The 23038-nt window shown below is 41.4% G+C and overlaps 1 protein-coding gene across 1 annotated transcript in view; it reads right to left on the reverse strand.

The window, feature by feature from the left end:
- Window positions 1–841: 841 nt before the first annotated feature.
- Window positions 842–23038, reverse strand: part of LOC111965184 (serine/threonine-protein phosphatase 6 regulatory ankyrin repeat subunit C-like) — a 34348-nt gene continuing 12151 nt past the window's right edge. The window contains exons 11-28 of the mRNA XM_023989218.3: window positions 19790–19872; window positions 19378–19495; window positions 19205–19273; window positions 18919–19059; window positions 18777–18836; window positions 17292–17403; window positions 16741–16812; window positions 16211–16412; window positions 15920–16007; window positions 15619–15736; window positions 14407–14626; window positions 14187–14274; window positions 13896–13979; window positions 13613–13758; window positions 13282–13364; window positions 12773–12855; window positions 12441–12532; window positions 842–12260 (exon numbers count right to left, since the gene is read on the reverse strand). Coding sequence (XP_023844986.1) covers window positions 12016–12260; window positions 12441–12532; window positions 12773–12855; window positions 13282–13364; window positions 13613–13758; window positions 13896–13979; window positions 14187–14274; window positions 14407–14626; window positions 15619–15736; window positions 15920–16007; window positions 16211–16412; window positions 16741–16812; window positions 17292–17403; window positions 18777–18836; window positions 18919–19059; window positions 19205–19273; window positions 19378–19495; window positions 19790–19872 — 2104 coding nt within the window. The 3' untranslated portion in view covers window positions 842–12015. The remainder of the gene's footprint in view (window positions 12261–12440; window positions 12533–12772; window positions 12856–13281; window positions 13365–13612; window positions 13759–13895; window positions 13980–14186; window positions 14275–14406; window positions 14627–15618; window positions 15737–15919; window positions 16008–16210; window positions 16413–16740; window positions 16813–17291; window positions 17404–18776; window positions 18837–18918; window positions 19060–19204; window positions 19274–19377; window positions 19496–19789; window positions 19873–23038) is intronic.

Here is a 23038-nt window from a genome sequence, read left to right on the forward strand (position 1 = left end):
TTCCAAGTAGGAGAGTAAACGTGTAGTAGTCTTATGTGATGAAATAGGTGATCCAAACTGCCCCATCCTCCCAAATTATTAAGGTTAATATAGTCTATCAAAGTAACCAGACATTTATATATTTAACTTTGACTATATTTCACCGCTTCACTTAGAATGTTTTAAACTTCTTCCACGACCACAAAAATACTTTCAAAAAGTCACACTTTTTTAAATGACAATCTATTTTTACTCCAATGTTTGTAAACAACGTAAACAAACACTGTATAGCCTCATAAGGTTAAAACTACACATTTGATATCATGGATGGTCAGTCCTTGCATCCATAGATCCGTTTATGAATTTGAGAGTGGTTACACTTCTCCAATCCCATCCCTAAGCAGTAAAAAAAAAAAAAAATGTTGGTACTTTTGACCCCTTTTTCATGATCTTCAAATTGGTAGTTAGTCCTGTCGCTGCAACTCCCGTACGGACTCGAAAGAGAGGCGAAGGTCGAGAGCCATGCGTCCCCTGAAACACGACCCTGCCAAGCTGCACTGCTCGCTTAACCCGGAAGCCAGCCGCACCAATGTGTCGGTGGAAACACCATACAGCTGGCGACCAAAGTCAACGTGCATGCCACAAGGAGTCGCTAGAGCGCAACGGGACAAGAACATCCCAGCAGGCCAAACCCCCTCCCCTAACCCGGACGACGCTGCCGGGAGCCCTGGATCGAACCCGGATCTGTAGTGATGCCTTCACTCTTAGCTTTTTAGGTAAACAGGAGCATGCTTTGCTATTGTTTCAATTAAGGATTCTGTCTTTAAAATGTAAAATAAAGAAAACACAAAGTAGATAGATATTAAGCAATAGCAATTTATTTAAACATAACCAATCCTAAGCCACAACACTGAATGACAAGACTCAAATGCTGTAGCATACATTGTATAAAATCGATCAGGTTTCAATGCCTTGGTTTATTAAGTTTCTCCTGTAATGTCAGAAAGGTCAATGCAGATTACGCTGTTTCACTAAAATCATGTATTTTATACATTTTGTAAGAAATAACCATTCAGTAGCACACAATTATATAACAAGGCAAAGTGCTTTCAAGGATTGCATTGTCACAAAATAATGAACAAGTTGGAGATTTGTTCAGGGTTGGAAGGGTATTTGTGTGTGTGTGTCTTTTAGGGAATAGATCTCTAACCCCTATTACTGTATCTCACATTCCTATGCTTCAGTCAAAGGTCAGTTGGTTGGGAGAGGTGAGGGGAGTTGTGGTGGTAGCATGATCACAAATTAAGGTGAGGATTTGTTTTTCTTTTGAAGGCTTAAGGCTGGATGCAATAAGATTTCCCTTCACACAAACACCACATGCGACATATATCCATAATTTAACTTCAATAACAGCTTTAGTTATTTGTTGCTTTTGTAATTAAGTTAGATGCACACACATTCTCCCAATCTCTGGTAGTTGTACACACAGTTGCAGCTGTAAACTAGACTTTTAGACGTATGGCTCAACTTACACACAGTAAAAACCCACCGTACTATGAAAAACAGGATGATTACTGGTGGATACTTTCAGGAGGGTTTAAAAAACAATCATAAAGTACCTTGTTGCAACAAGTATCTGAAGGATAGCAAACATGTACCAGAGACGAGGTTCACATGTATGCTACAACAGTTAGACCTTAAAAGAGATTTAATTCGATCAAAATACAGTTTGGCTTCACATTCCAGTGGTTGTTGGGATATCATTTTTCTTTCCATGTTACAAGCACACGTACACACACAAAATCAAGCTCACTTTTTTTTTGTCTTTTAGATCAAAAGTGATTAATATGCTTTCATATTTTTCAGACACTAGTATACAGTGAGCTACAAAAGTATTGGGACAGTGAAAACTGTTTTGGCTCTGTACTCCAGCACTTTGGATTTGATACAATGACTATGAGGTTAAAGTGCAGACTGTCAGCTTTACCTTTAGGGTATTTTCATCCATATTGGGTGAACCGTTACAAAATTGCAGCACTTTTTGTACATAGTCCCCCCCAAATGTGTCACTGTCACACTACTTTTGTAGCTCACTATAGGTGGTTATGAGCTAAGGAGACAAATAGTAGCTGTGCATCAAGGAGGTAGGCAAAATAAAACATGATCATATCAATTACATTAGTAGTAAAAGTTTCAAAATAGCATGGACATTTGAGGTGAGACCATTTGTTTTAACTTAAATGTATTAATTGTAACTGATATATTTGAGGTAATATGGATTCAAAAATCACACAATCTCATGCTAATAAAACTTATAAGAAATGTTTACTGAACGCTCTAGAAAATACTGAATGCAGGCATGCTCAAGCTCTTCACCAGGCAGCAGTACTTCAAAACAGAGCCTAAGGTGCCAAAGAGAAAGCATTTCATGCATTTCCACTTGCTCACTTTGCACCTCCTAATTTATAGTTTGGCCTAAATGAAGCACAATAACACTTTCATGATCACCTACAGTTCATGCTGAAGTCACATGGGAAGTCAACATCGGCTTGGCATAGTTTATCCCTTCTACGGACTACAACCAGATAGGCAGATATTTTAACCACTAATAGTCCCTAACGTTCAACTTTTTGACCAATTACTAACTTTAACCCGAAACTTCCAATATGGTGAAAAAGATTGCAGCGAAACAAGAACCCAATGAAATTCTAGCAGAGGCAATATGGACAGTCAAAGCACATAATAATTCAAGGTTGTAGCCCGTAGACCGGGCTTGTGTTACATTTTGCTTGGCTGGTCTATTGGAGTAAACAAATCCTAGCATAATACAAAGCAATGCCCAATGACTGAATCAAACCGAGACGCTCTCCTGAATAAGACGCWAATATATCCAGAACCAAAATAAGGGCTGTTAAAGCAAAGGACTACCAACCACCAACCTCAAGCTTTCAATTACACCAGTGCTTTACATTTAATTCAAAAGGTCTGTTAATGCATATTAGTCTACCCCACATAGCACGTAGGATACTGTACTAGAAAGCAGTAAGCCTAACCTTTAGGTTATAATTTATTTTCCAATATGCTCAAATTAACAATCAAATTTAAAATGAGTCAACCAAAAACTATTACAGGCCATTGCACCAGAATCTTACATACATCACTTGTGTTTCAAAGGAAATGTATTTCACGTTAATAATTAGAAGGAAAAACAATATTCTTTACGGTATTTATAAACCAGGAAGTGGGTAAAGAAATACAATAGACAGGAATGAATACACATGTTTTCTTTGCCCTTTTGCTGATAGCGGTTCATATTACCATCGCACACTCTTCACCTCATACTCACTAATGAAGACATGACAGCTAACTGCCCAAATGGTCACACACGAACACACTTAAAACACAGAACTCTATGCCTACTYACTGTACTATAAAAGTAATCAAAACATTGTTAAGTTCTATGGCATAGCGATCCATTGTCTTCCTTGTCCACAAAATACAATCTTCTTCCACCACCTATTCTTAGAACATGTTGCAGTACAGAGAACAATCTATATACACACACACAATTAAAGGGGTTGCATACAAACTAGCCTATAAAATGCCTAAGCCACAACTTTTAATTTGTGATTATCTTAAGTCTGTTCATTTTGTAGAAGGGGGGGGGGTTGTACAAACACCAACTAAAACTACATCCTGATCAAATCAACATACTGCTAAAATGGCACTACAAATGTCACAAATAAGTCTTGCTTGATAATAATTTACCATGTTAATTTCAATACCATTTAGTTAAGTAAATCAACAACAATCTCTACACACTACTCTGTCTGAAGTGCATTTTTAGTGATGTTGTGCTTAGAACACCCAACAAAGTGCACTTGCCAATATTGCTTTTATTATGAATTCACACTAACTCCAGTATTATCACTACTGGGATTCAACACTATTTCAATGTGTTTTTTCAGGTCCCTTGACAAATATGGCAAGCAAGACAAAGGCAAGAATCAAACGAGAGCAAAATAAACTATAGTCAAGTTGTACATCCAGAGGGTGTTTGGATTCATGACAACAGCATGAGTGTTTCTTTGTATATTTCTCCAACCAATTAACAATTGCTCGAGGAGTTGAAGCCACAGTGCACGACATGGATGATAAGACTGGGAAGCACTAGAATCATGTTGTGTTTTGAATTAACAACAATGGCTCACTGGCTTCACCGGGTCTGTAAATTGTGAGCAGTTGTGTTCCTGGGAGGTGTGACCTCCCCTTTTATCAACAATAAGGCTTTCAATTGGCATGAACGGAAGACCATTTTGCTGATGTGTAAAAAAAAAAAAGTGTTCCTATTCACTCAATGGTTTTGTAAGGACAAAGTTTAGTATGCCCGTCTGTATCACGACAAAGTGTCAGTCAGGATTGTATTGGGTGGTAATAGAGGAGCTGGGTTTCGCAGTTTACAAGGTAACATTCTTTAACTATAACAATTTTKACCAGCCATGTGACATACAGTATACATAGAAATTCACAGAAGTCTGATAAGTTACTTTATGATGTGGATCTAAAACAACTTCCGGTCCAAGACATTTCTCTCCTTTGGTTGCCTATCGAGGCATTTCTTTAATGGAAATATCATGATTCAATATCCTCATTTAACGGTTTTTATTTATTTTATTTAACCTTTAAATTTACCCAGGCAAGTCAGTTAAGAACAAATTCTTATTTTACAATGACGGCCTACCCCGGCCAAACCCTCCCCTAATCCGGACAAAGCTGGGCCAATTGTGCACCGCCTTATGGGACTCCCAATCGTGGCAGTTTGTGATACAGACCCAGGATCGAACCCAGGTCTGTAGTGATGCCTCTAGCCCTGCGATGCAGTGCCTTAGACCACTGCACCACCCAGGATTCCTACTTGCATTGCCCCATCCTATGGGTGGCTGTCAAGAAGCAGTCGRGTCATTAAACAACCATCAAATCAAAGAAGAAAAAAAATGACAAAAATAGTTGCATAATATGTATCACATTTACTCTCCAATGAGGTCCAATATATCAATAAAATGCACTGGTTTGGGTAAAAGTCATTGCGAGACATAACATCTTGAGGTAAGCTGTTCAATGTCTGATAACGGCTAATCAAGTAATACATGAAGGCATACAATAGAAATAGTGTGGACATTACTCTCCACTAAGGAGACAACACCAGTGCACCCCTATATAGTCTTTTTGGAGGGTCAACTCAGTAACTGTCCTTGAAGAGGAAGAGAAGACAGACAAAATAAAGCAATTGGTGGGTCTACATCGTCTCTGAAGTATTTCAAAGAAGCCAAATACTGAGAATAAAGTCAACCCATACATCAGTTTGCTTTGTTTTGAACAAGTGTTACTAAGCCTTAACCAACTTCAGAGGCACAAGAGTGACAAACGTAATCAAACACGTTAGGACCAGACAAACTTCAGACAGTACAACATGGGCCACACAACCTGAGGGTCAAATAGCAGAAAAGTGGGACCGACAGTTTGGTTMAATTTTAACAAGAATTTGGATGTTACGACTGAATAATCATGTAAATCTTGTCCACGTAGTAGTTGTACAACATAAACAAATTAATAATGAAGGCATAAACATAGCCTACAATCTATAAAAATCAAGAATCTTAACATGATCAGACATGCCATCTTCTCTATGAAACATTTTGTCTACATAGATAGGACAGACATGCAGCAGTTGGAATCATGGAAGAACTTAATAGTGTGCTTCACGCATGAATCTGGACATTGAAGATGACATAATTCTGTCAATTTCAAGAGGTGTTTGTTTTGGTGATCAAATGTAATTTATGACTATAAASGTCATGAGATGAATGAATCTTGTTTAATCCATTTAATATGATATACCGCATTTTACATGCTTACTTTTTTGAGAAAATTGTAGCCATTTATTTTCAACAAATTCTAATAACAAAGAAAGCTCTAATTCTGCCGTTTATATCATGCTTGGAGAAGAGGAAATGTTCACGGTGTTCTCTTGATTTGAAAGAATCCTTTCAAATGGGAATAAAAGACAAAAAAAAAAGGTAACTGCCTAGCTATTGCCTTAATCCAATGAGTTTTCAAGTAATGAAGGACATCGATGTCCTAGAGGTAAGTGGAAGATATCCCAGAGGACTACGTTACGGACAGCATCACCATGGTGATCACTGGCATAACTAAAAGAAACCAACATGCTCTTTGTTTCAAACTTCTATCCCTTCCACACCTAATTTAGAGGTTATTGAATCAGCATGACATAAGTGTTCGATACCATATGAATGCTTTCTCACTAGAAGGACCATAGTGTCTCATCAAGATAAAGGCAGCTACATTAGGCCACTATATCAATAGTGTGTGTTCTTCCTATTCTCCAATTTCAACGCGACCCTACTTAGTCTCTCTTTCCATTCACATATCTGATGGCAACATTTTGTCAGTCCATAAGTACTCTTAATCTATACAACAACAATAAAAAGGAAAGAAATGAAGATGTGTTGAATCTGCTTCCTTCCAAAGTTTTTAATAGTTCTTTCCCCAACTTCTCCTGTAACTCAGTTTACAGTACTCGGACTCAACTACTTCTGTGCAATTTTACCATCTTCTACCCTACTACTTTTTCAAAATACAATTTGGACTTGATCAGTCTTCCACCATGCACATTCACAACTATCTAATGCTATCTATTTCACTCCATCCACTGGCCAAAGCGCCCATGTCTCTCATTCCTACAAACTGAAGCATTTTGAGAAAGTTGTCCATCTTTGCCATTTGAGCCATTGTAAGGTATTATCGTTCTTAGTCCTTCAGAACAAAAACATTCTACACAGATGCTTTTCCATACCATACTGATAAAATTTCAGACGTTGCATGTGAGAAATCAACCAAAAACGGTGTTTAATTGATACATTAGTTAATTCATTAGATGCAATCCAGAATTACAATTCTACCTTCATAAAAAAGGATGAATTATAAAGGATGAAGCACAATCTAATCCCCTAAAAAAAAAAAACATTGTTCCTCTCTTTGTGCTGAGCATCACACAAATACCATCTCCACTGAGAATCAAAGACAATTCCTTTTTTCATAGACAAACAGGGATTTCTACGGCACTTGTGAGTCTAGGTGACAGAATGGGGAGTTATTAAGGTCGACTGTTTTGATAGACAAAAACGGACACATTCGCAAATGTAAAAATCGGCTACGCGCTACAAAATATAGAGTAGCAAAACAACTATACATMATTTCTAAGAGGTATTGTAAGGCAATCTTGATAGCAGTCCATGGTGAGTCCATGGTTAACAGGAGGGATAGCTCAGCTATTAGCGCTAGTGCCCATTGTTGACAAACAAAAACTAGAGGGGAACTAAAAGTATCATTCACCAAATGATTTATAAGAGTCAAAACGATTATATTGGAGTGAAGCTTGTACCGCTAAATGTAAGGCATATATGCTGGATGTACCACGTTTTTAGGCTAACCCATCCGCAGAATGCAATAATACCCTTCAATGGCACAAATAAGTTAGCCATCCTTTCATATCAAAAGATGAAACACAATCCTACCACATCTTTGCATGAGGAGGCAGAGGTAAAGATTATTTTGCTTTMGTTCATTTTTCATTCTTTTCCCATAATTTCTAGAACTTAACTTAAACAGTGCAGCAAAAGTCAGTTACTCGAAAACCAAAACCCCTGCCATAATTTAGACCATACATTCACATTTTTGTCAGCAATTGACTAATATGGCTTAGTTAAGATGTCTGCAAATGTACGTAATATCTCAAATTTCGGTAAATAGTCAAGTGTTTTTCAGTTTCATCCCGCTTTTTGGCAACTCAATGAAAGGCAGCGCAAGTATAATTTTCCATTTGAAATTGTTTTTTTTGCTGCACATGTGCACACCAAGGTGCGACCATAGACTTTTCACTGCCCTCTTATGCTAACCCCAAAGAGAAACATGCCCCTCCAATTAAAACAGTGCATCTCTCCCACAAGCACATCACACATGATTGTGAAGATCAGTCACCAGTTCATCTACTCTCATCTCTCCACTGAAGGTATTGTTTTCCCTAAATAGAAGTTTATATCTACATAGGTAACATACTGTATGTACCGGTATACATAAATACACATATAGAGATATTAAATATACAAAAGTGCTTATTCTTCAAATAAGTGCTTTGGGTCAGGACTGAGTGAAAATTGTTGTTTTTGTTGCATCACTGAAAATCTAAAATGCTTTCCGACATTCTATGGCCCCAAAGATCACAATACTAGGTTAACCTATGTCCACAATGTAAACAGAATAGTTAAATAGGGAGGGAGGAAATAAAAACGTTTTTTTAAAAGGGGAAGGAAAGGGGCTTCATGAATTTAGTCCTTTAACTCTTTACTTGTATGTCTTTAGGCATCCGATTGATCAGTAAGGGATTCAGTTTCACAATGAAAACTTATTCCAAAAGGGAGATTGGGGTTTTCAATGTCATATCTAACCAGCCTAACGACAACAAAACCGTAGGCTACACCAAATCCACGGTCAATGAAATGTCACACCGTTACACAATATAGGAGGGAAAAAAATGATTGGATCTAGTAAGTTCCTATTCTCATTTAAATCAACCCAACAATTATAATTAACATAGCAATTCACCCTAGAACATTATTAAATGGCTTACTATTCGATGTGATCTTACCTCATCGAACTGGGCCTAAACCTTCTCTGACATCATATAAAAAGGCTTATGTAAAATGCCACAAATTTCAGGTAGCTTAATACAATCATTTTTTCAGCATATTAGTATAAATATGAGGAACAACGACACTGGTTTTGGAATTTGCTATTCCTACATCATGTAAAGGATATTGACTTTGTCATCTTATTTWTTCTTAAAAAGGCTTTGACATTAAAAACCTTGTGGAATACCCTTTACTGGCATCTGAATAGGTGCAAGATAAGCTTTAACTTTAAGATTCTCTTTTTTTCCTTTTTTAAAACACAGTTCCTTCCCAGCCCTATGATTGAATGCACCAGGAGCTGACAATGAATCTCAGGCTGCAATATGATTCAGAAATTGATGCATCAAATGTTTTTTCTTAATATAATGAATAGTATGTACATCTAAGGAGATGTGAAAAATTATTTTGATATTCCATTCAAAAGAGAACAATTCTAGGTTACACAACTGATAATAGGAATGAGGCATATCCAGAGAGAAACAACAATGTAACGGAGAAAGGGGGTTAAGGTTGTCAGTGTATAACACAATGGAGGTATTTGTACCAGACATGTCAACATGGTGTTCTTGTTGCCGCAAAAGAGAAATGGGAGCACACATACTTCAAAACGGGTGTAAAGAAATCCTCAATGACTTTTATGATTCTTTGACATTCAAATAAATAAAATCCCGAAATACACTTCTTAAAAACAACTTCCGAAAAGCATTTACTTATAAATAAAAAGCCCTTGTGATGCTGATTGTCATCTCAAAAAAAAAAAAAAGTAGCTGTCCATACATAACCGTACCAACATAATATAAATATTTTGTATTTTTGTGTCAGCCATACTTTGTCAATATGGTGTACTGTTAAGAGAAAAGATATGCATTGGTACAGTAACACTACTTGTGCAATTTTGCCATCTAACTACATKTGGAATATGGAAAATACAGATACAAAGCAGGCTAATGCATAATGTTACAGTACACCATGGATTTAAAAATACCTTTTCCTGTTTAAATATTCAAATTACTTTATGAATGTTTGACTAGGGTCAAATGCTGATAAAAACTGATTTTGTAATAAAAAAGAAAATTGGGGGGGGAAATCTCTACAATCTCAAGAAAACAATTACAAACTGAGTGAACATCATTTTGAATTCTGTTCAGATGAACATAACTAACAATCTTCATAAACAGCGTAATCAACTGATAACCTTAAAACTAAACTGATTCAACTACTGTGCAAAAGGCGGCAGAGAAGCTTTCAATAAAAATAAATGGATCTATAGTGTGGCCCAAACAGAGGTCAATGAGTTGCGTTGTTAAAAGCTTTGAGGTAAGTACAAGACGTGCCTAATTAAAATTTAAAAGGAATGCATTTGTGTTTTTGGCTGTACTTTTGACAACTCTCAATGCTATGCCTATCAACGTGACAAGTGTTGACGTGACAAGTGAGGATTACAGCGCATGCCGTTTGATTGGGATTACAGACTTTTTTTCAAGTATGGCTGTTTGGAAAGAATAGAAAAACAATAAAAACACATTCTACCTATTCCATTTGAAAAATAATACTTTAACTTTAGGGGTAGTGCAAATTATTTTCTTGAAAACTTGAAATCATCCCCAATGTTGAGGTAAAAACATGAACCTTTCCACACAGCAAACTGCATGAAAAGAAAAAAAATGCTAAAGAATTTGAAGTCTGTTTGAATATTGCTTCCCAATAAAAAAAAAAAAAAAATGTACACACCAAATGTAGACCCGCATTGACAGAAACCGTGAATAGAATCCATGGAAAAGGCAGGAATATTTTAGCAGCTATATTGAAAACACGTCTTCGCTCTTTATTTTCCTACTGGAGGCATGGCCTTATTGTGCAAACATATTAGACTGTCGATTCACAAGTAAATACGACGACCATTTACATTATGTAAACAAGTGTTTATACGACAGCAACAAAAATAGCTTATGCTGTTCAGTATGTGTGCTAAACCCATTTCTCTTCAAATCTACATTTCATCCTTTAAAAATGTCCCCCTAGCATTGTTCTCTTTTAAAATCTTAAATAAATCAGGGATCAGGTGGGGGATCAGAGGGTATAAAGTAGGTGAGGTTAAGGGGTTGTGGTCATCTCTCAGTATTCCATAGGCACAACATTGTTAAATATCCAGAAACGTCTTAGAACCACCTTAATTAAGGTACCAAAAGTATTCTACGAGTGACAAGCGGGAGTGGGGTTCAGGCAAGACCCACAACTACTCCCTTCAGTATGGACTCAGTGAGAGGGGGCTAATGCAGAAAAACCCAGCCAACAAAAGTCAGGCATCTACTGGACCTGGTGGATGATGTCACTCAGACGGCCTTAGCCAGTGGGAGGTGCTTGTTGTTGGACTTCTAGGTGAGTCAACACCAGCTTGTCACCACTTGTTTTCAAATCCATGGGCTTCTCTGCAGAGCTCTCAACTCACCCAGACCCTTAACTGTACAGTCAAACCCAGCGACGGTCTATCACTCTCTCCCACTTTCTCTCGTGTATTCCCACTCTACTACTTCAGTTGTATTCTAGTCTTCGGAGAGAGGCACAGCACTGGAACGACCCACACATGCTGCCTATTGCACCAGTTTCAGTCAGAGTAGAAGTTGGCGAGGCACCGTTCTCCTTCTACTAGGTCATCTCTTTCACTGGGATTTGCGAGGTAAGTTTATTCGTTGTTGAAGTGCAATATCAAAAATTCACAATAATTTTAATTTAGAATTAATTTAGACTGTAGCTTATAACACATGCTTGTGAATCTGTTAATTCAACAAAACCGTGATAACTTCATGATGATACAGAAACTCTGCCGGTACGATTCAGAGGGACTCAGTGACGTGCTCTGTCCTGGACACTGGACAGAGGGTGTCTGACCTAAGGCCAGGCTAGCGACGACAGAGACGATATGCCACAGAGGCAAATAATTGCATATAGGTTTGACTGCACCCATAAGGGATTTCGTTTTTCTTTAAACACACAAAAGACAAACGCACGCGCACATATACCGACACACACATCCAAACATGCATCCAAACACACACACACATCCAAACACACACGCGCACATCCAAACACACACGCGCACTTACACACACGTAAATCAAAGTATATTCCTGCTCTTGTTGTGTGTGTTAGAAGGGGGGGGGGGGGGGGTCCCCCAGATCATAGTGGATTAAAGAGGGCAGATCTGGCTAGTTAAAGATGTAAGGGGACAGGGTAGGGAGGTTTGAGGGGAACAGGTTGGGGGTTCGCTTCACTCGGTGAAGCAGCCGTCCAGGCCGGCGGTGCCGTGGCGGTCCTTGGCGTAGGCGTGGTGCAGGGTGCCGTTGGGCAGGGGCCCGCAGGTGGTGGCGATGCCACAGTGCTTCAGCAGGTTGAGGCCAAAGGAGGCGGCGGCGCTGGCGTCTTTGGGAGGGAAAGGCTTCATGGTGGAGAGGATCAGGGCCAGGCAGTCCGCCACATCCTTGTTAGGGGCACAGGCCAGGGCCGGGGTGTGGCCTGACGATAGGAGACAGAAACAAATTTTAAAATATATATTTCACATTTAGGAAGAACAAATTATATTTTATGGTTCCCAATAACAACCTGCTTAGTCAAGAGGTGAACATGCATATCAGACACGCTATCCGAAGCGACATAAGAAAATGGCCAACACTAACCGACACTGTGGTGACTCACCCTCCTCATCTATAGCCATCACAGCTGCCCCCTGGCTGAGGAGCACCTGGACCACTGTAGCCAGACCGTTCCTCGCTGCGATATGAAGGGGCCTGGGAAAGAGGGAAATGGGATAAACAGTCAATAGACCACTTGGGTAAACAAAACGCTAGGTCTTCACGGTTTTGTATAGATCCCCCAGCTTCAGCTCTCATTCATCTTAACTCCCGGAGTTAGGAATCATACAGACTGGGAGTTTAAAAGGGCTGAGTGAGAGATGAAGCTTGGGTTTTATACAGTGTTGAACAGTGTCTTTCATGAAAGGCTGAGTCGCTGAGATGATGATGGCTCACATTTGCAGTGCACTGTTTGTTGCATTGATAAGGGAAGGGTCGCTGATCTCTCCCAGGATTAACAGGGCACACATCTCATGAGCCTGCGGGAGAAAACACATTAAATAAGCAAGCAAGCCTTGTCCGAGAACAGCCTATAAAGGCAAGATCTCCTGTTTCTGTAGTGCAAGGCAGCTTGATGTACAAATATACCCCCTATTGCAGGGAAACACATAAAGGTCAGGTTTAGTACACTGGGATTGAAACATTAGTACACACATGCCATTTCCCTGCCACCTAATAATGCTTTGGTATCAACAGTAATACACTGAAGGTGTAAAGCAATTTTCCAATGATGTGGATCTGTCATGCTTGTTTTCTGTATAGTTGATAGAGGACAGAATTTTTAAATAACTTAGGTTGTGAATTTGGCTACAGCGAGTCATAATTCTAAATAACAGTAGACCGTGTGTCAGCTAGGCGTATGACGGAGTGTCTTTCCTTGCTGCAGGACTTTCTGTGTCTCTCACCTTGCTGCAGGCCAGGTGAAGGGCGGTGTTGTCGTTGACATCCAGCAGGGTCAGGTCTGCCTTGGCCTGGTGCAGCAGGATCTCTATTGGGTTCACACATCTCTCACAATTACACATCATCATCATCATTCGGCTGCAGAACAGTCGACAACAAGCTTCCTCCACTTGCTACGGTCACTAGCAAGGGTTGCTATTTAATGTTTGAATTACACAGTTCATAAATACATTTAATAAATACATAAATGTACACTAAACTAATAAGCCCACTAAACGTTCTGTTCTCATATTTACTGGGTGCAATAATCACATTTCCTCATTTCTGGCCACTCACCGACGGCTGCGGTCCGTCCGTTGTCGGAGGCAACCATCAGGGCGGAGCGTCCTGTGGTGTCCACGGCATTGACCTCTGCCCCCTGGACCAGGGCCAGCTGCAGCCCGCCCACACTCTCCGAATAGGCAGCTGCATGCAACGGGGTCCTTCAGGCACAGCCCAGGACAGCCACAACCAGACACACAAGACCGAGACAGGTAAGCGAGTGGCAAGCTGCAATACACTAGACTTGACAGAGCTCCGTACACAAAGGCCTATGCAGAAAGTCAAGACAGACACACACCTTCCTTTGGCGTCTCTGATGTTCACCATCTGAGGTCCGACCGTCTCTACCAGGAGTTCAGCAGCACCATCATGGCCATTTATTCTGGAAAGGAACAAGACAAACTGTGAGAAAACATCCTCCATCTCTTCGTCATACAAAAAGGACAGCAGTAGAAAGGTCAACATTCTGATGGATTCAACACCAGGTCTCATCATTCCGACAGATTTACGTTTTTCAAAACAGAAGCTCTGATAATAATAGCAGAATCCAGAACCCTAAAGAGCAGGGGGAACAAGCAGCGGTACTCACAGAGCACAGTGCAATGGGGTGAAGGGGTTTCCTTCCTGGATACTAAAAGGTTTGTGTTCAAGTAAAACATCCAAACAGTCTTCGTGCCCTGAAAGAGACGAGAGATGGAGTCAAGACACAGTTTAGTTCTCTCAATACTATTTAGCCCAATCCCACACTGTGTGAGTTACTCACTGAGGTTATTTGTAGCCTCTCCGGGAAGGTCGTGTGTGTGACTCACCGTGGTAAGCGGCCCAGTGGGTGGGAGTGTATCCACTGTAGTCCAGCATTGAGTCGAGGGGGTCGGTGCGTGTGGCGCCCTGCAGCAGGCTGCGCAGGAGCTCCATGTGGCCGCAGGAAGCAGCCAGGTGCAGGGGGGTGCGCCCTCGGAAGTCCCTGCACAGAGCCGAAGCACCATGCTCCAGCAGGGCCGACACACAGTCCTCACAGCCCATCACCGCCTGCAGGAGGAGACAGAGAAAGAGTTAAAGAGACAGAACCCTTCACTGACAAGAGAAAGAGGACAGAGAGAGAGAGATAGAGAAGAACAGTTGAAAGGAATAACTTTCTTGGACCATCACCGCAGGTCAATAGTACACTACATGACCAAAACTGTGTGAACACCTGTTCGCCGAACATCTCATTCCAAAATCATGGGCATTAATATGGAGTTGGTCTCCAGTGAGTGTTGCACCCGAGGCTTCAGCACTTGGCTGTCCCGTTCTGTGAGCTTGTGTGGCCTATCCCTTTGCGGCTGAACCGTTATTGCTCCTAGACCTTTCCACGYCACAATAACAGCACTTACAGTTGACCGGGGCAGCTCTAGAAGCGCAGAAATTTGACAAACCATCCTATGACGGTGCCACGTTGAAAGTCACGGAGCTCTTCAGTAAGGCTCCCAAGTGGCGCAGCGGTCTAAGGCACTGCATCGAAGTGCTAGAGGCATCACTACAAACCCTGGTTTGATCCCAGGCTGTATCATAACCGGCCGTGATCAGGAGTCCCATAGGGTGGCGCACAATTGGCCCAGCGTCGTCCGGGTTAGGGGAGGGTTTGGCCGGGGTAGGCCGTCATTGTAATTAAGAGTTTGTTCTTAACTGACTTGCCTAGTTAAATAAAGGTTCAATAAATAACATTTTAAAAATACTGCCAATGTTTGTCTATGGAGATTGCGTGGCTGTGTGCTCGATTTTATACACCTGTCAGCAATGCGTGTGGCTGAAATAGCCGAAACCACTAATTTGAAGGGGTGTCCACATACTTTTGTATATATAGTGTAGCTTATCAGCATTTTCTCTGTATATATAGTGTAGCTTATCAGCAGGTTCTCTAAGTGTCCCATCTACCCAGATTCGATGAATGTAACTGCAGGGGACCCCAATTGGCAATATATTTTGAGATTGGGCAGATGCTATGGTTAGACCAAGCACATACACATGGTGGGGACACTCACAGCTCTGTGTAGGGCTGTGCGGCCTCGCTTGTCGGCGGCGTCAGCCCCGGCTCCCTTCTCCAGCAGGATGTGGACACAGTCAGTGTGACTGCCCAGAGCTGCCAGCATCAGAGCCGTCCTGCACACACACACACACACACACAATCCCAGGGGTTTTACACACAAATAACCAGTAGGTAAAAAAAGGGAGCCCACTACCTGAGAATTGTGTTTTTAAAAAATGCAAAAATCATCTTTCCTATTCTAGTGGGTGCACACATATTCAACAAACATGTTCAAGAAATGAATGACAGTCACTCACTGTCCCTGTACGTCGGCAATGTCGATGATGTCAGCCTTCTCCCCTCGGTTGACCAGCATGAGCAGACAGTCTGTTCGGCCGTTGGAAGCTGGAGGTGACAGAGAAGGTCAAATATAGAGACAAGCTCACACACACACACACACACACACACACACACACACACACAATGAAGAGCGGGTAAGCGAGAGGACTGAAAATATCAACATAAGCTCATACACACATCCAAACACCATTGTGGATTAGAATCTAACAAATCACAAAAACCACGTAAAGTGGAAAACGCACACACACCTGCGACATGGAGTGGGGTCCACTTGTTGCGGCGCTCCCTGAGGTGGCAGGAGACCCCGTGGGACAGCAGGACCTCCAAGCACTGAGCGTGTCCCTTCTGGGCCGCCAAGTAGAGGGCGGTGCGCCCCCCCGCATCCCGAACGTCCAGACTAACCAGCGTCTCAGACAGCACCCCCAACGCCTCACAGTGACCGTTATACGCCTGGGTGGAGGGAGAAAAAAATGAGTGTGAGAACGGCGATGGGTCACTGTGTTCGAGGGACATCAACTTCAGAACTAGAACCACACTCAGTCAAACTGAAGTGTGAGAGAATGGGGGGGTAAATGTGTCAATTCATTGGGTAAGTGTGTTAAATAGATAGTTCACTCCAACTTTGAACTTGTACTGTAGAACTAAGGAGGGGCCATAATTAAACTAATGTAACGTGTTAATTTGAAGTTGAAACAATCTATAGAAAGCGCATAGACAGTACAGTCAAGTAGACCTTCAGGCCAGCGGAAACGAGGGTAAGCGGGTGTACTGTACTCACGGCTAAGTGCAAAGGGCTAACTGGAACACTGCTCTCCACGTCTCCCAGACAGTTGAACGACATCTCCAAGAGCTGGGGAACAGAGGGACAAAGACAGGAGTGTACAACCTGTACATACTGCACCACATGCTGAGATCACTGCACTTCCCAAAGGAAGYGGTACACGACTCAGTCACCTGAGCTTAGCCTGTTGGTAAATTATTTACCAACACCCACTCTCAGCTCTTAAAGGTGTGGCTGAAAATACCACTTTATTACAAAGGCCATTACCAGTTTCAAACCAAGTGCGACTTTGAAAGTGGCTCGATGCTCTAAAGTGATTTCCTTTCCTCGTCTTCATCGGCACTGATCTAAAAACAACGGACTAGTGAAAGCAACATGGTTGGATGTCTACTAGGACTTTACCGTCACTTGTCCTGTTCTTTCATAGTGCAGAAGACGAGGAGGGTAAGCCACTGTTGAAATGCATCCATGATACGACTTATCTTTGCCTGTCTGTCTGCAGCATGCACACACACACAGGCCTGCAGTCCCTCCTCCCACTGACTCACCAGCTCCAGGTTCTGCTTGTTTCCGTGGGCTGCTGCGTAGTGGACTGCGCTGTAACCCTTGGTGTTCCTCAGAGCCGGGTCAGCCCCGTTATCCAGCAGATACTCCAAACAACTACACATACAGAGGAGAAGACCGTCATGTTAGGTCAACCAACAAGCTTCTGGATACACAACTACGTCAACAAAGAGAGAGGAAAAATTGTGCTCAAACAACAAGCCGTCAAATACAATGAACAAAAATATAAACGCAACATGTGAAGTGTTGGTCCCATGTTTCATGAGCTGAAATAAAAGATCCCAGAAATGTTCCATATGCACAAACAGCATATTTCTCTCAAATYTTGTACACAAATTTATTTACATCCTTGTTAGTGAGCCTTCCTCCTTTGCCAAGATAATACATCCACYTGACAGGTGTGGCATATCAAGAAGCTGATTAAATAGCATGATCATTATACAGGTTCATCTTGTACTGGGCCACTCTAAAATGTGCAGTTCAGTCACAAAACACATCACAGGTGTCTCAAGTTGAGGGAGCGTGCAACTGGCATGCTGACTGCAGGAATGTCCACCAGAGCTGTTGCCAGAGAATTTAATGTTCATTTCTCTACCATAAGCCACCTCCTACTTCTTTTTATAGAAGTTGGCAGTACGTCCAACCATCCTCACACCAGCAGACCACGTGTATGGCGTCATGTGGGCGAGCCATTTGCTGATGTCAACAGTACGGCTATGGTATGGGCAGGCAAAAGTTACGAACAACGAACACAATTGCATTTTATTTATGGCAATTTGAATGCACAGAGATACCATGACGAGATCCTGAGGCCCTTTGTCGTGCCATTCATCTTCCGCTATCATCTCATGTTTCAACATGATAATGCACGGCCCCATGTTGCAAGGGTCTGTACACAGTTCCTGGAAGCTGAAAATGTTCCAGTTCTTCCATGGCCTGCATACTCACCAGACATATCACCCATTGAGCATGTTTAGGATGCTCTGGATCAGCATGTTCCAGTACCCGCCAACATCCAGCAACTTCGCATAGCCATTGAAGAGGAGTGGGACAACATTCCACAATCAACAGCTTGATCAACTCAATGCTAAGGAGATGTGTTGCGCTGCATGAGGCAAAATGGTGGTCCCACGCCCCTACCTTATTTTTAAGGTATCTGTAACCAACAGATGCATATCTGTATTCCCAGTTATGTGAAATCCATAGATTAGGGCCTAATGAAWTTATTTMAATTGACTGATTTCCTTACATGAACTGTAACTCAGTAAAATCTTTGAAATTGTTGCGTTTATATTTTTGTTCAGTGTACATGGGCGGGTTAACTTGAACTGCAAACCATTGCAGAAAATTGAACATTTCTAAACAGTTCCCATCTTCTGAGAAACCAACGTTTTTGAGCTTGGTCAGTTGGTAGGTTTATATGTTTTAAGCTTGATAAAACTGAAATGACATCATGGTGAGGGACTTACAAAAAGTCCTCCTTTGCCCTCTCCTCACTCTGGTGTCCGACTGAGTAATGTCTGTCCACTCTGAAACAAAAACAAAATGTCAGTCAAAGTTTGGAGTCTGGCATTTTTTTGCCCCTCTGTGTGTGTTATCTGTGTGTCTCACCGGCAGAAGGTCTGCGATGCGGCAGCGTAGTGCAGGGGGCTGCAGCCTTTCTGGTCCAGCTCATTCACCTCGGCACCAGCACTCACCAGGGCAACCGTGCACTGGTAGCTCCCATTCGCMGCAGCGTAGTGCAAAGGAGCTCTGCCAAGAGAGGAACGGAAGAGGAGAGAGGTGATGAGGCACACTCATGGGAGAAGAGAATAGAATAAAATAGAATATAATTCACTCTGACAAAAATGCTATGGGGAAAAACAAGTTCGTTGAATTCCAGAATGAGACCACTCACTTTCCCAGTTTGTCCTTTTTACTCAAGTCGGCACCACTGCTCAACAGCAAGTTAAGACATTCAACGTTTCTGCAGTCAAAGAGAGAACAGAAATACAAATGAGATGATTACACAACCATTAACAAAGCTCTCTCTTCATTACAAAATGTGTGTGCGCGGGTACGCGTGCTCACCCTCCAGAGGCAGCAGCGTGCAGGCAGGTCCTCCCCAGGCTGTCTGGGGTGTTGATGTCAAACCCGGCTGACAGCACATACTCGTTGCTTAGAGATGATACAATGCTGTACAGCTGACCTGCAGGAAGTGCGACAGCACAAAACAGGAAGTGTGGTCATACAGGGTGACCACATCAGGAGGTCTGGATGGAACAATGGCCTTTGTGTGTACTGAGAAGGACATCTATTCAAATCTCTGTTTCTGAACATAACACTAAATGAGGAAAAGCAAGTAGTTAAAGAATGTGTTGTACGTACATGCCCGCTCACATTCTATCTGAAACAGAACTACTTAGGTCAATTTGAACGTACACATCCATGAAACATGATCCGTTTCCATTATACAAACATCAATTTCAGTCTAAAGACTTACCTGAGGAGAGTAACTTGCGACAACAGTCTGAAAACCCGTAGAGCACAGCCAAATGCAACGAAAACATCCCATGAATCCCTTGCCTACAGAGAGAGAGAGAGAGAGAGACAATGACACAGATGGATACGGGAAGATATAAGACGGGCTAGGAGATCAGATACTGTATAGTCTCAAATATGTAACATACAGCGTTAACTAGAAGAGAAATGCGAGCTTTGCTGCTAGTTCTGTTGAGATGACCATTATGTTGCATAAGCAGTGGAAGAGCTGATCTTCTGACAACATTCTCTCAGGAGAGATGTCCTTGTTCTGCCATAAATACTGTTTTTCTACACCTGAATTATGTGTATTTTCTGTAACCTGATTGTGTATGTGTGTGTCGGTTATTATATCCTTGAGGGGACCAAATATCCCCAAAAGTCCCCACAAGGATAGCAAAACGATCCATTGTGGGGACATTTCCTATGTCCCCATGATGACAAAGGCTATTTTAAGCTTAGGGGTTAGGTTTACAATTAGGGTTAGGGTAAGGGGTTAGGAGTTGGGTTAAAAAAAAAAGAAACGTAAAGGAGATAAGAACAAGCAAAATCAGCAGGACAATAACCTAAAACAAGGTTTCCCAAAGTTGGTCCTGTCTGAATACTTTCCGAATGCACTAGTGTTGTATTTTTCAGATTCTTTTTTACAAATGTTAGAATGAAAGATCTGTTCAAAAAGAGCCGTTCACTAGGCTACACTGACCAGTCACATTAGCGGTCACTGGCAAGACTCGACATGGGCTTAGAATCCCAGGAAAATACAAATAAGATCTTGAGTTTACTTGTTCCGTTGCGATACCATGGAAATACACCTACATTGTATGATTTATGAATAGCAAAGGGATATAGGAGATTAACTTTATTCAGTCAGTTCGACACCTTTTATAAACTATTTAACACAAGCCGTTTGGTCATCAATCAAAGAAACAGTAAATAGCCTATGCGCCCAACTCTGTGGCTGGCTATAGGCCTATGAAACACGCGAAAGAAAATAAATGAAATGTGCCACAAAACAATAATTAAGTGGATTTCAACTCATCGTTACCACTTACATTACATGGGATTGACTGCAGACTGACAAACCAGGGCCCTGTTTCCCAAAAGCATCTTAAGGCCTTTCAGCCTATAAGTACCCGTTAGAGAACGTTGCCAGGCGTCTCCTTTAGCATATGCATCAGATGCATATCAACCCGCAAGATGCAGCAAACATGCATCAACTATTAGAAAGGATTAACGGCATAAAGAAATATTTGTTGAAATATATATATATATATATATTTTTTAAATACCAATAGCTTTTTGTTTAGATTGTAGAATTATACAAAACATATCCTTGACTAAGTCCTATAAAAAACATAGGCCTATAGCCTATTTTAGTTTCCCTTACAATAAAAACATTGCAGTGTAATCCATTTGATCAACTTTAGATTTGTAGATTTGATTAGTAATAGAGTTCATTTAAAAAGTCCAGTTACAGCTTCTTTTGACAAAACAAAAAAGATKATATAACCAGCCAGGTGCACAAGTGAAATTATTTGCTGTAATCCAAAACAAAAGCACCAGTGCATGAAGAATTGTAAAGGATGAATTGCATAAATAAATATTTGTGGAAATACAGTGCATTCGGAAAGTATTCAGACCCCTTGACTTTTACCACATTGTGTTACGTTACAGCCTTATTCTAAAATGGATGAAATCATTTTTTTTTTTTTACTTCATTAATCTATACACAATACCCCATAATGACAAAGCAAAAAACGTTTTTTAGAAATGTTTGCAAATTTAAAAAATAATAATGAAATATCACATTTACCTAAGTATTCAGACCCTTTACTCAGTACTTTGTTGAAGCACCTTTGGCAGCGATTACAGCCTCGGGTCTTATTGGGTATGACGCTACAAGCTTGGCACACCTGTATTTGGGGAGTTTCTCCTCTCCAGCTCTGTCAGGTTGGATGGGGAGCGTCGCTGCACAGCTATTTTCAGGTCKATCCAGAGATGTTCGATCGGGTTCAAGTCTGGGCTCTGGCTGGGTCACTCAAGGACATTCAGAGACTTGTCCCGAAGCCACTCCTGCGTTGTCTTGGATGTTTACATATGGTTGTTGKCCTGTTGGATGGTGAACCTTCGCCCCAGTCTGAGGTCTGAGCGCTCTGAAGCAGGTTTTCATCATGGATCTCTCTGTACTTTGCTCCGTTYATCTTTCCCTCAATCCTGACTAGTCTCCCAGTCCCTGCAGCTGAAAAACAACCCCACAGCATGATGCTGCCACCATCATGCATCACCGTAGGGATGGTGCCAGGTTTCCTGCAGATGTGACACTTGGCATTCGGGCCAAAGAGTTCAATCTTGGTTTCATCAGACCAGAGAATTTTGTTTCTCATGGTCTGAGAGTCTTTTAGGTGCCTTTTAGCAAACTCCGAGCGGGCTGTCATATGCCTTTTACTGAGGAGTGGCTTCTGGCTGTCTACTCTACCATAAAGGCCTGATTGGCGGAGTGCTGCAGAGATAGTTGTCCTTCTGGAAGGTTCTCCCATCTCCACAGAGGAACTCTGGAGCTCTGTCAGAGTGACCATCGGGTTCTTGGTCACCTCCCTGACCAAGGCCCTTCTCCCACGATTGCTCAGTTTGTCAGAGCGGCTAGCTCTAGGAAGAGTCTTGGTGGTTACAAACTTCTTCCATTTAAGAATGATGGAAGCCACTGTGTTCTTGGGGACCTTCAACGCTGCAGAATTTTTTTGGTACTCTTCCCCAGATCTGTGCATCGACACAATCCTGTCTTGGAGCTCTACAGACAATTCCTTTGACYGTAGGCTTGGKTTTTGCTCTGACATGCACTGTCAACTGTAGAACCTTATATAGACAGGTGTGTGCCTTTCCAAATCATGTCCAATCAATTGAATTTACCACAGGTGGACTCCAATCAAGTTGTAGAACCATCTCAAAGATGATCAACGGAAACAGGATGCACCTGAGCTCAATTTCGAGTCTCATAGTGAAGGGTCTGATGAATATTGATATAATTAAGGTGTTTTTTAATTGTTAATACATTTGCAAAAATTTCGATAAACCTGTTTTCATGTTCTCATTATGGGTTATGGTGTGTAGATTGATGAGGGAAATTTTWGAATAAGGCTGTAATGTAACAAAATGTGGAAAAAGTGAAGGGGTCTGAATACTTTACGAATTCATGACAAGATATAAAAAGTTG

The sequence above is a fragment of the Salvelinus sp. IW2-2015 genome, linkage group LG1, assembly GCF_002910315.2.
Source record: "Salvelinus sp. IW2-2015 linkage group LG1, ASM291031v2, whole genome shotgun sequence".
Taxonomy (NCBI): Eukaryota; Metazoa; Chordata; class Actinopteri; order Salmoniformes; family Salmonidae; genus Salvelinus; species Salvelinus sp. IW2-2015.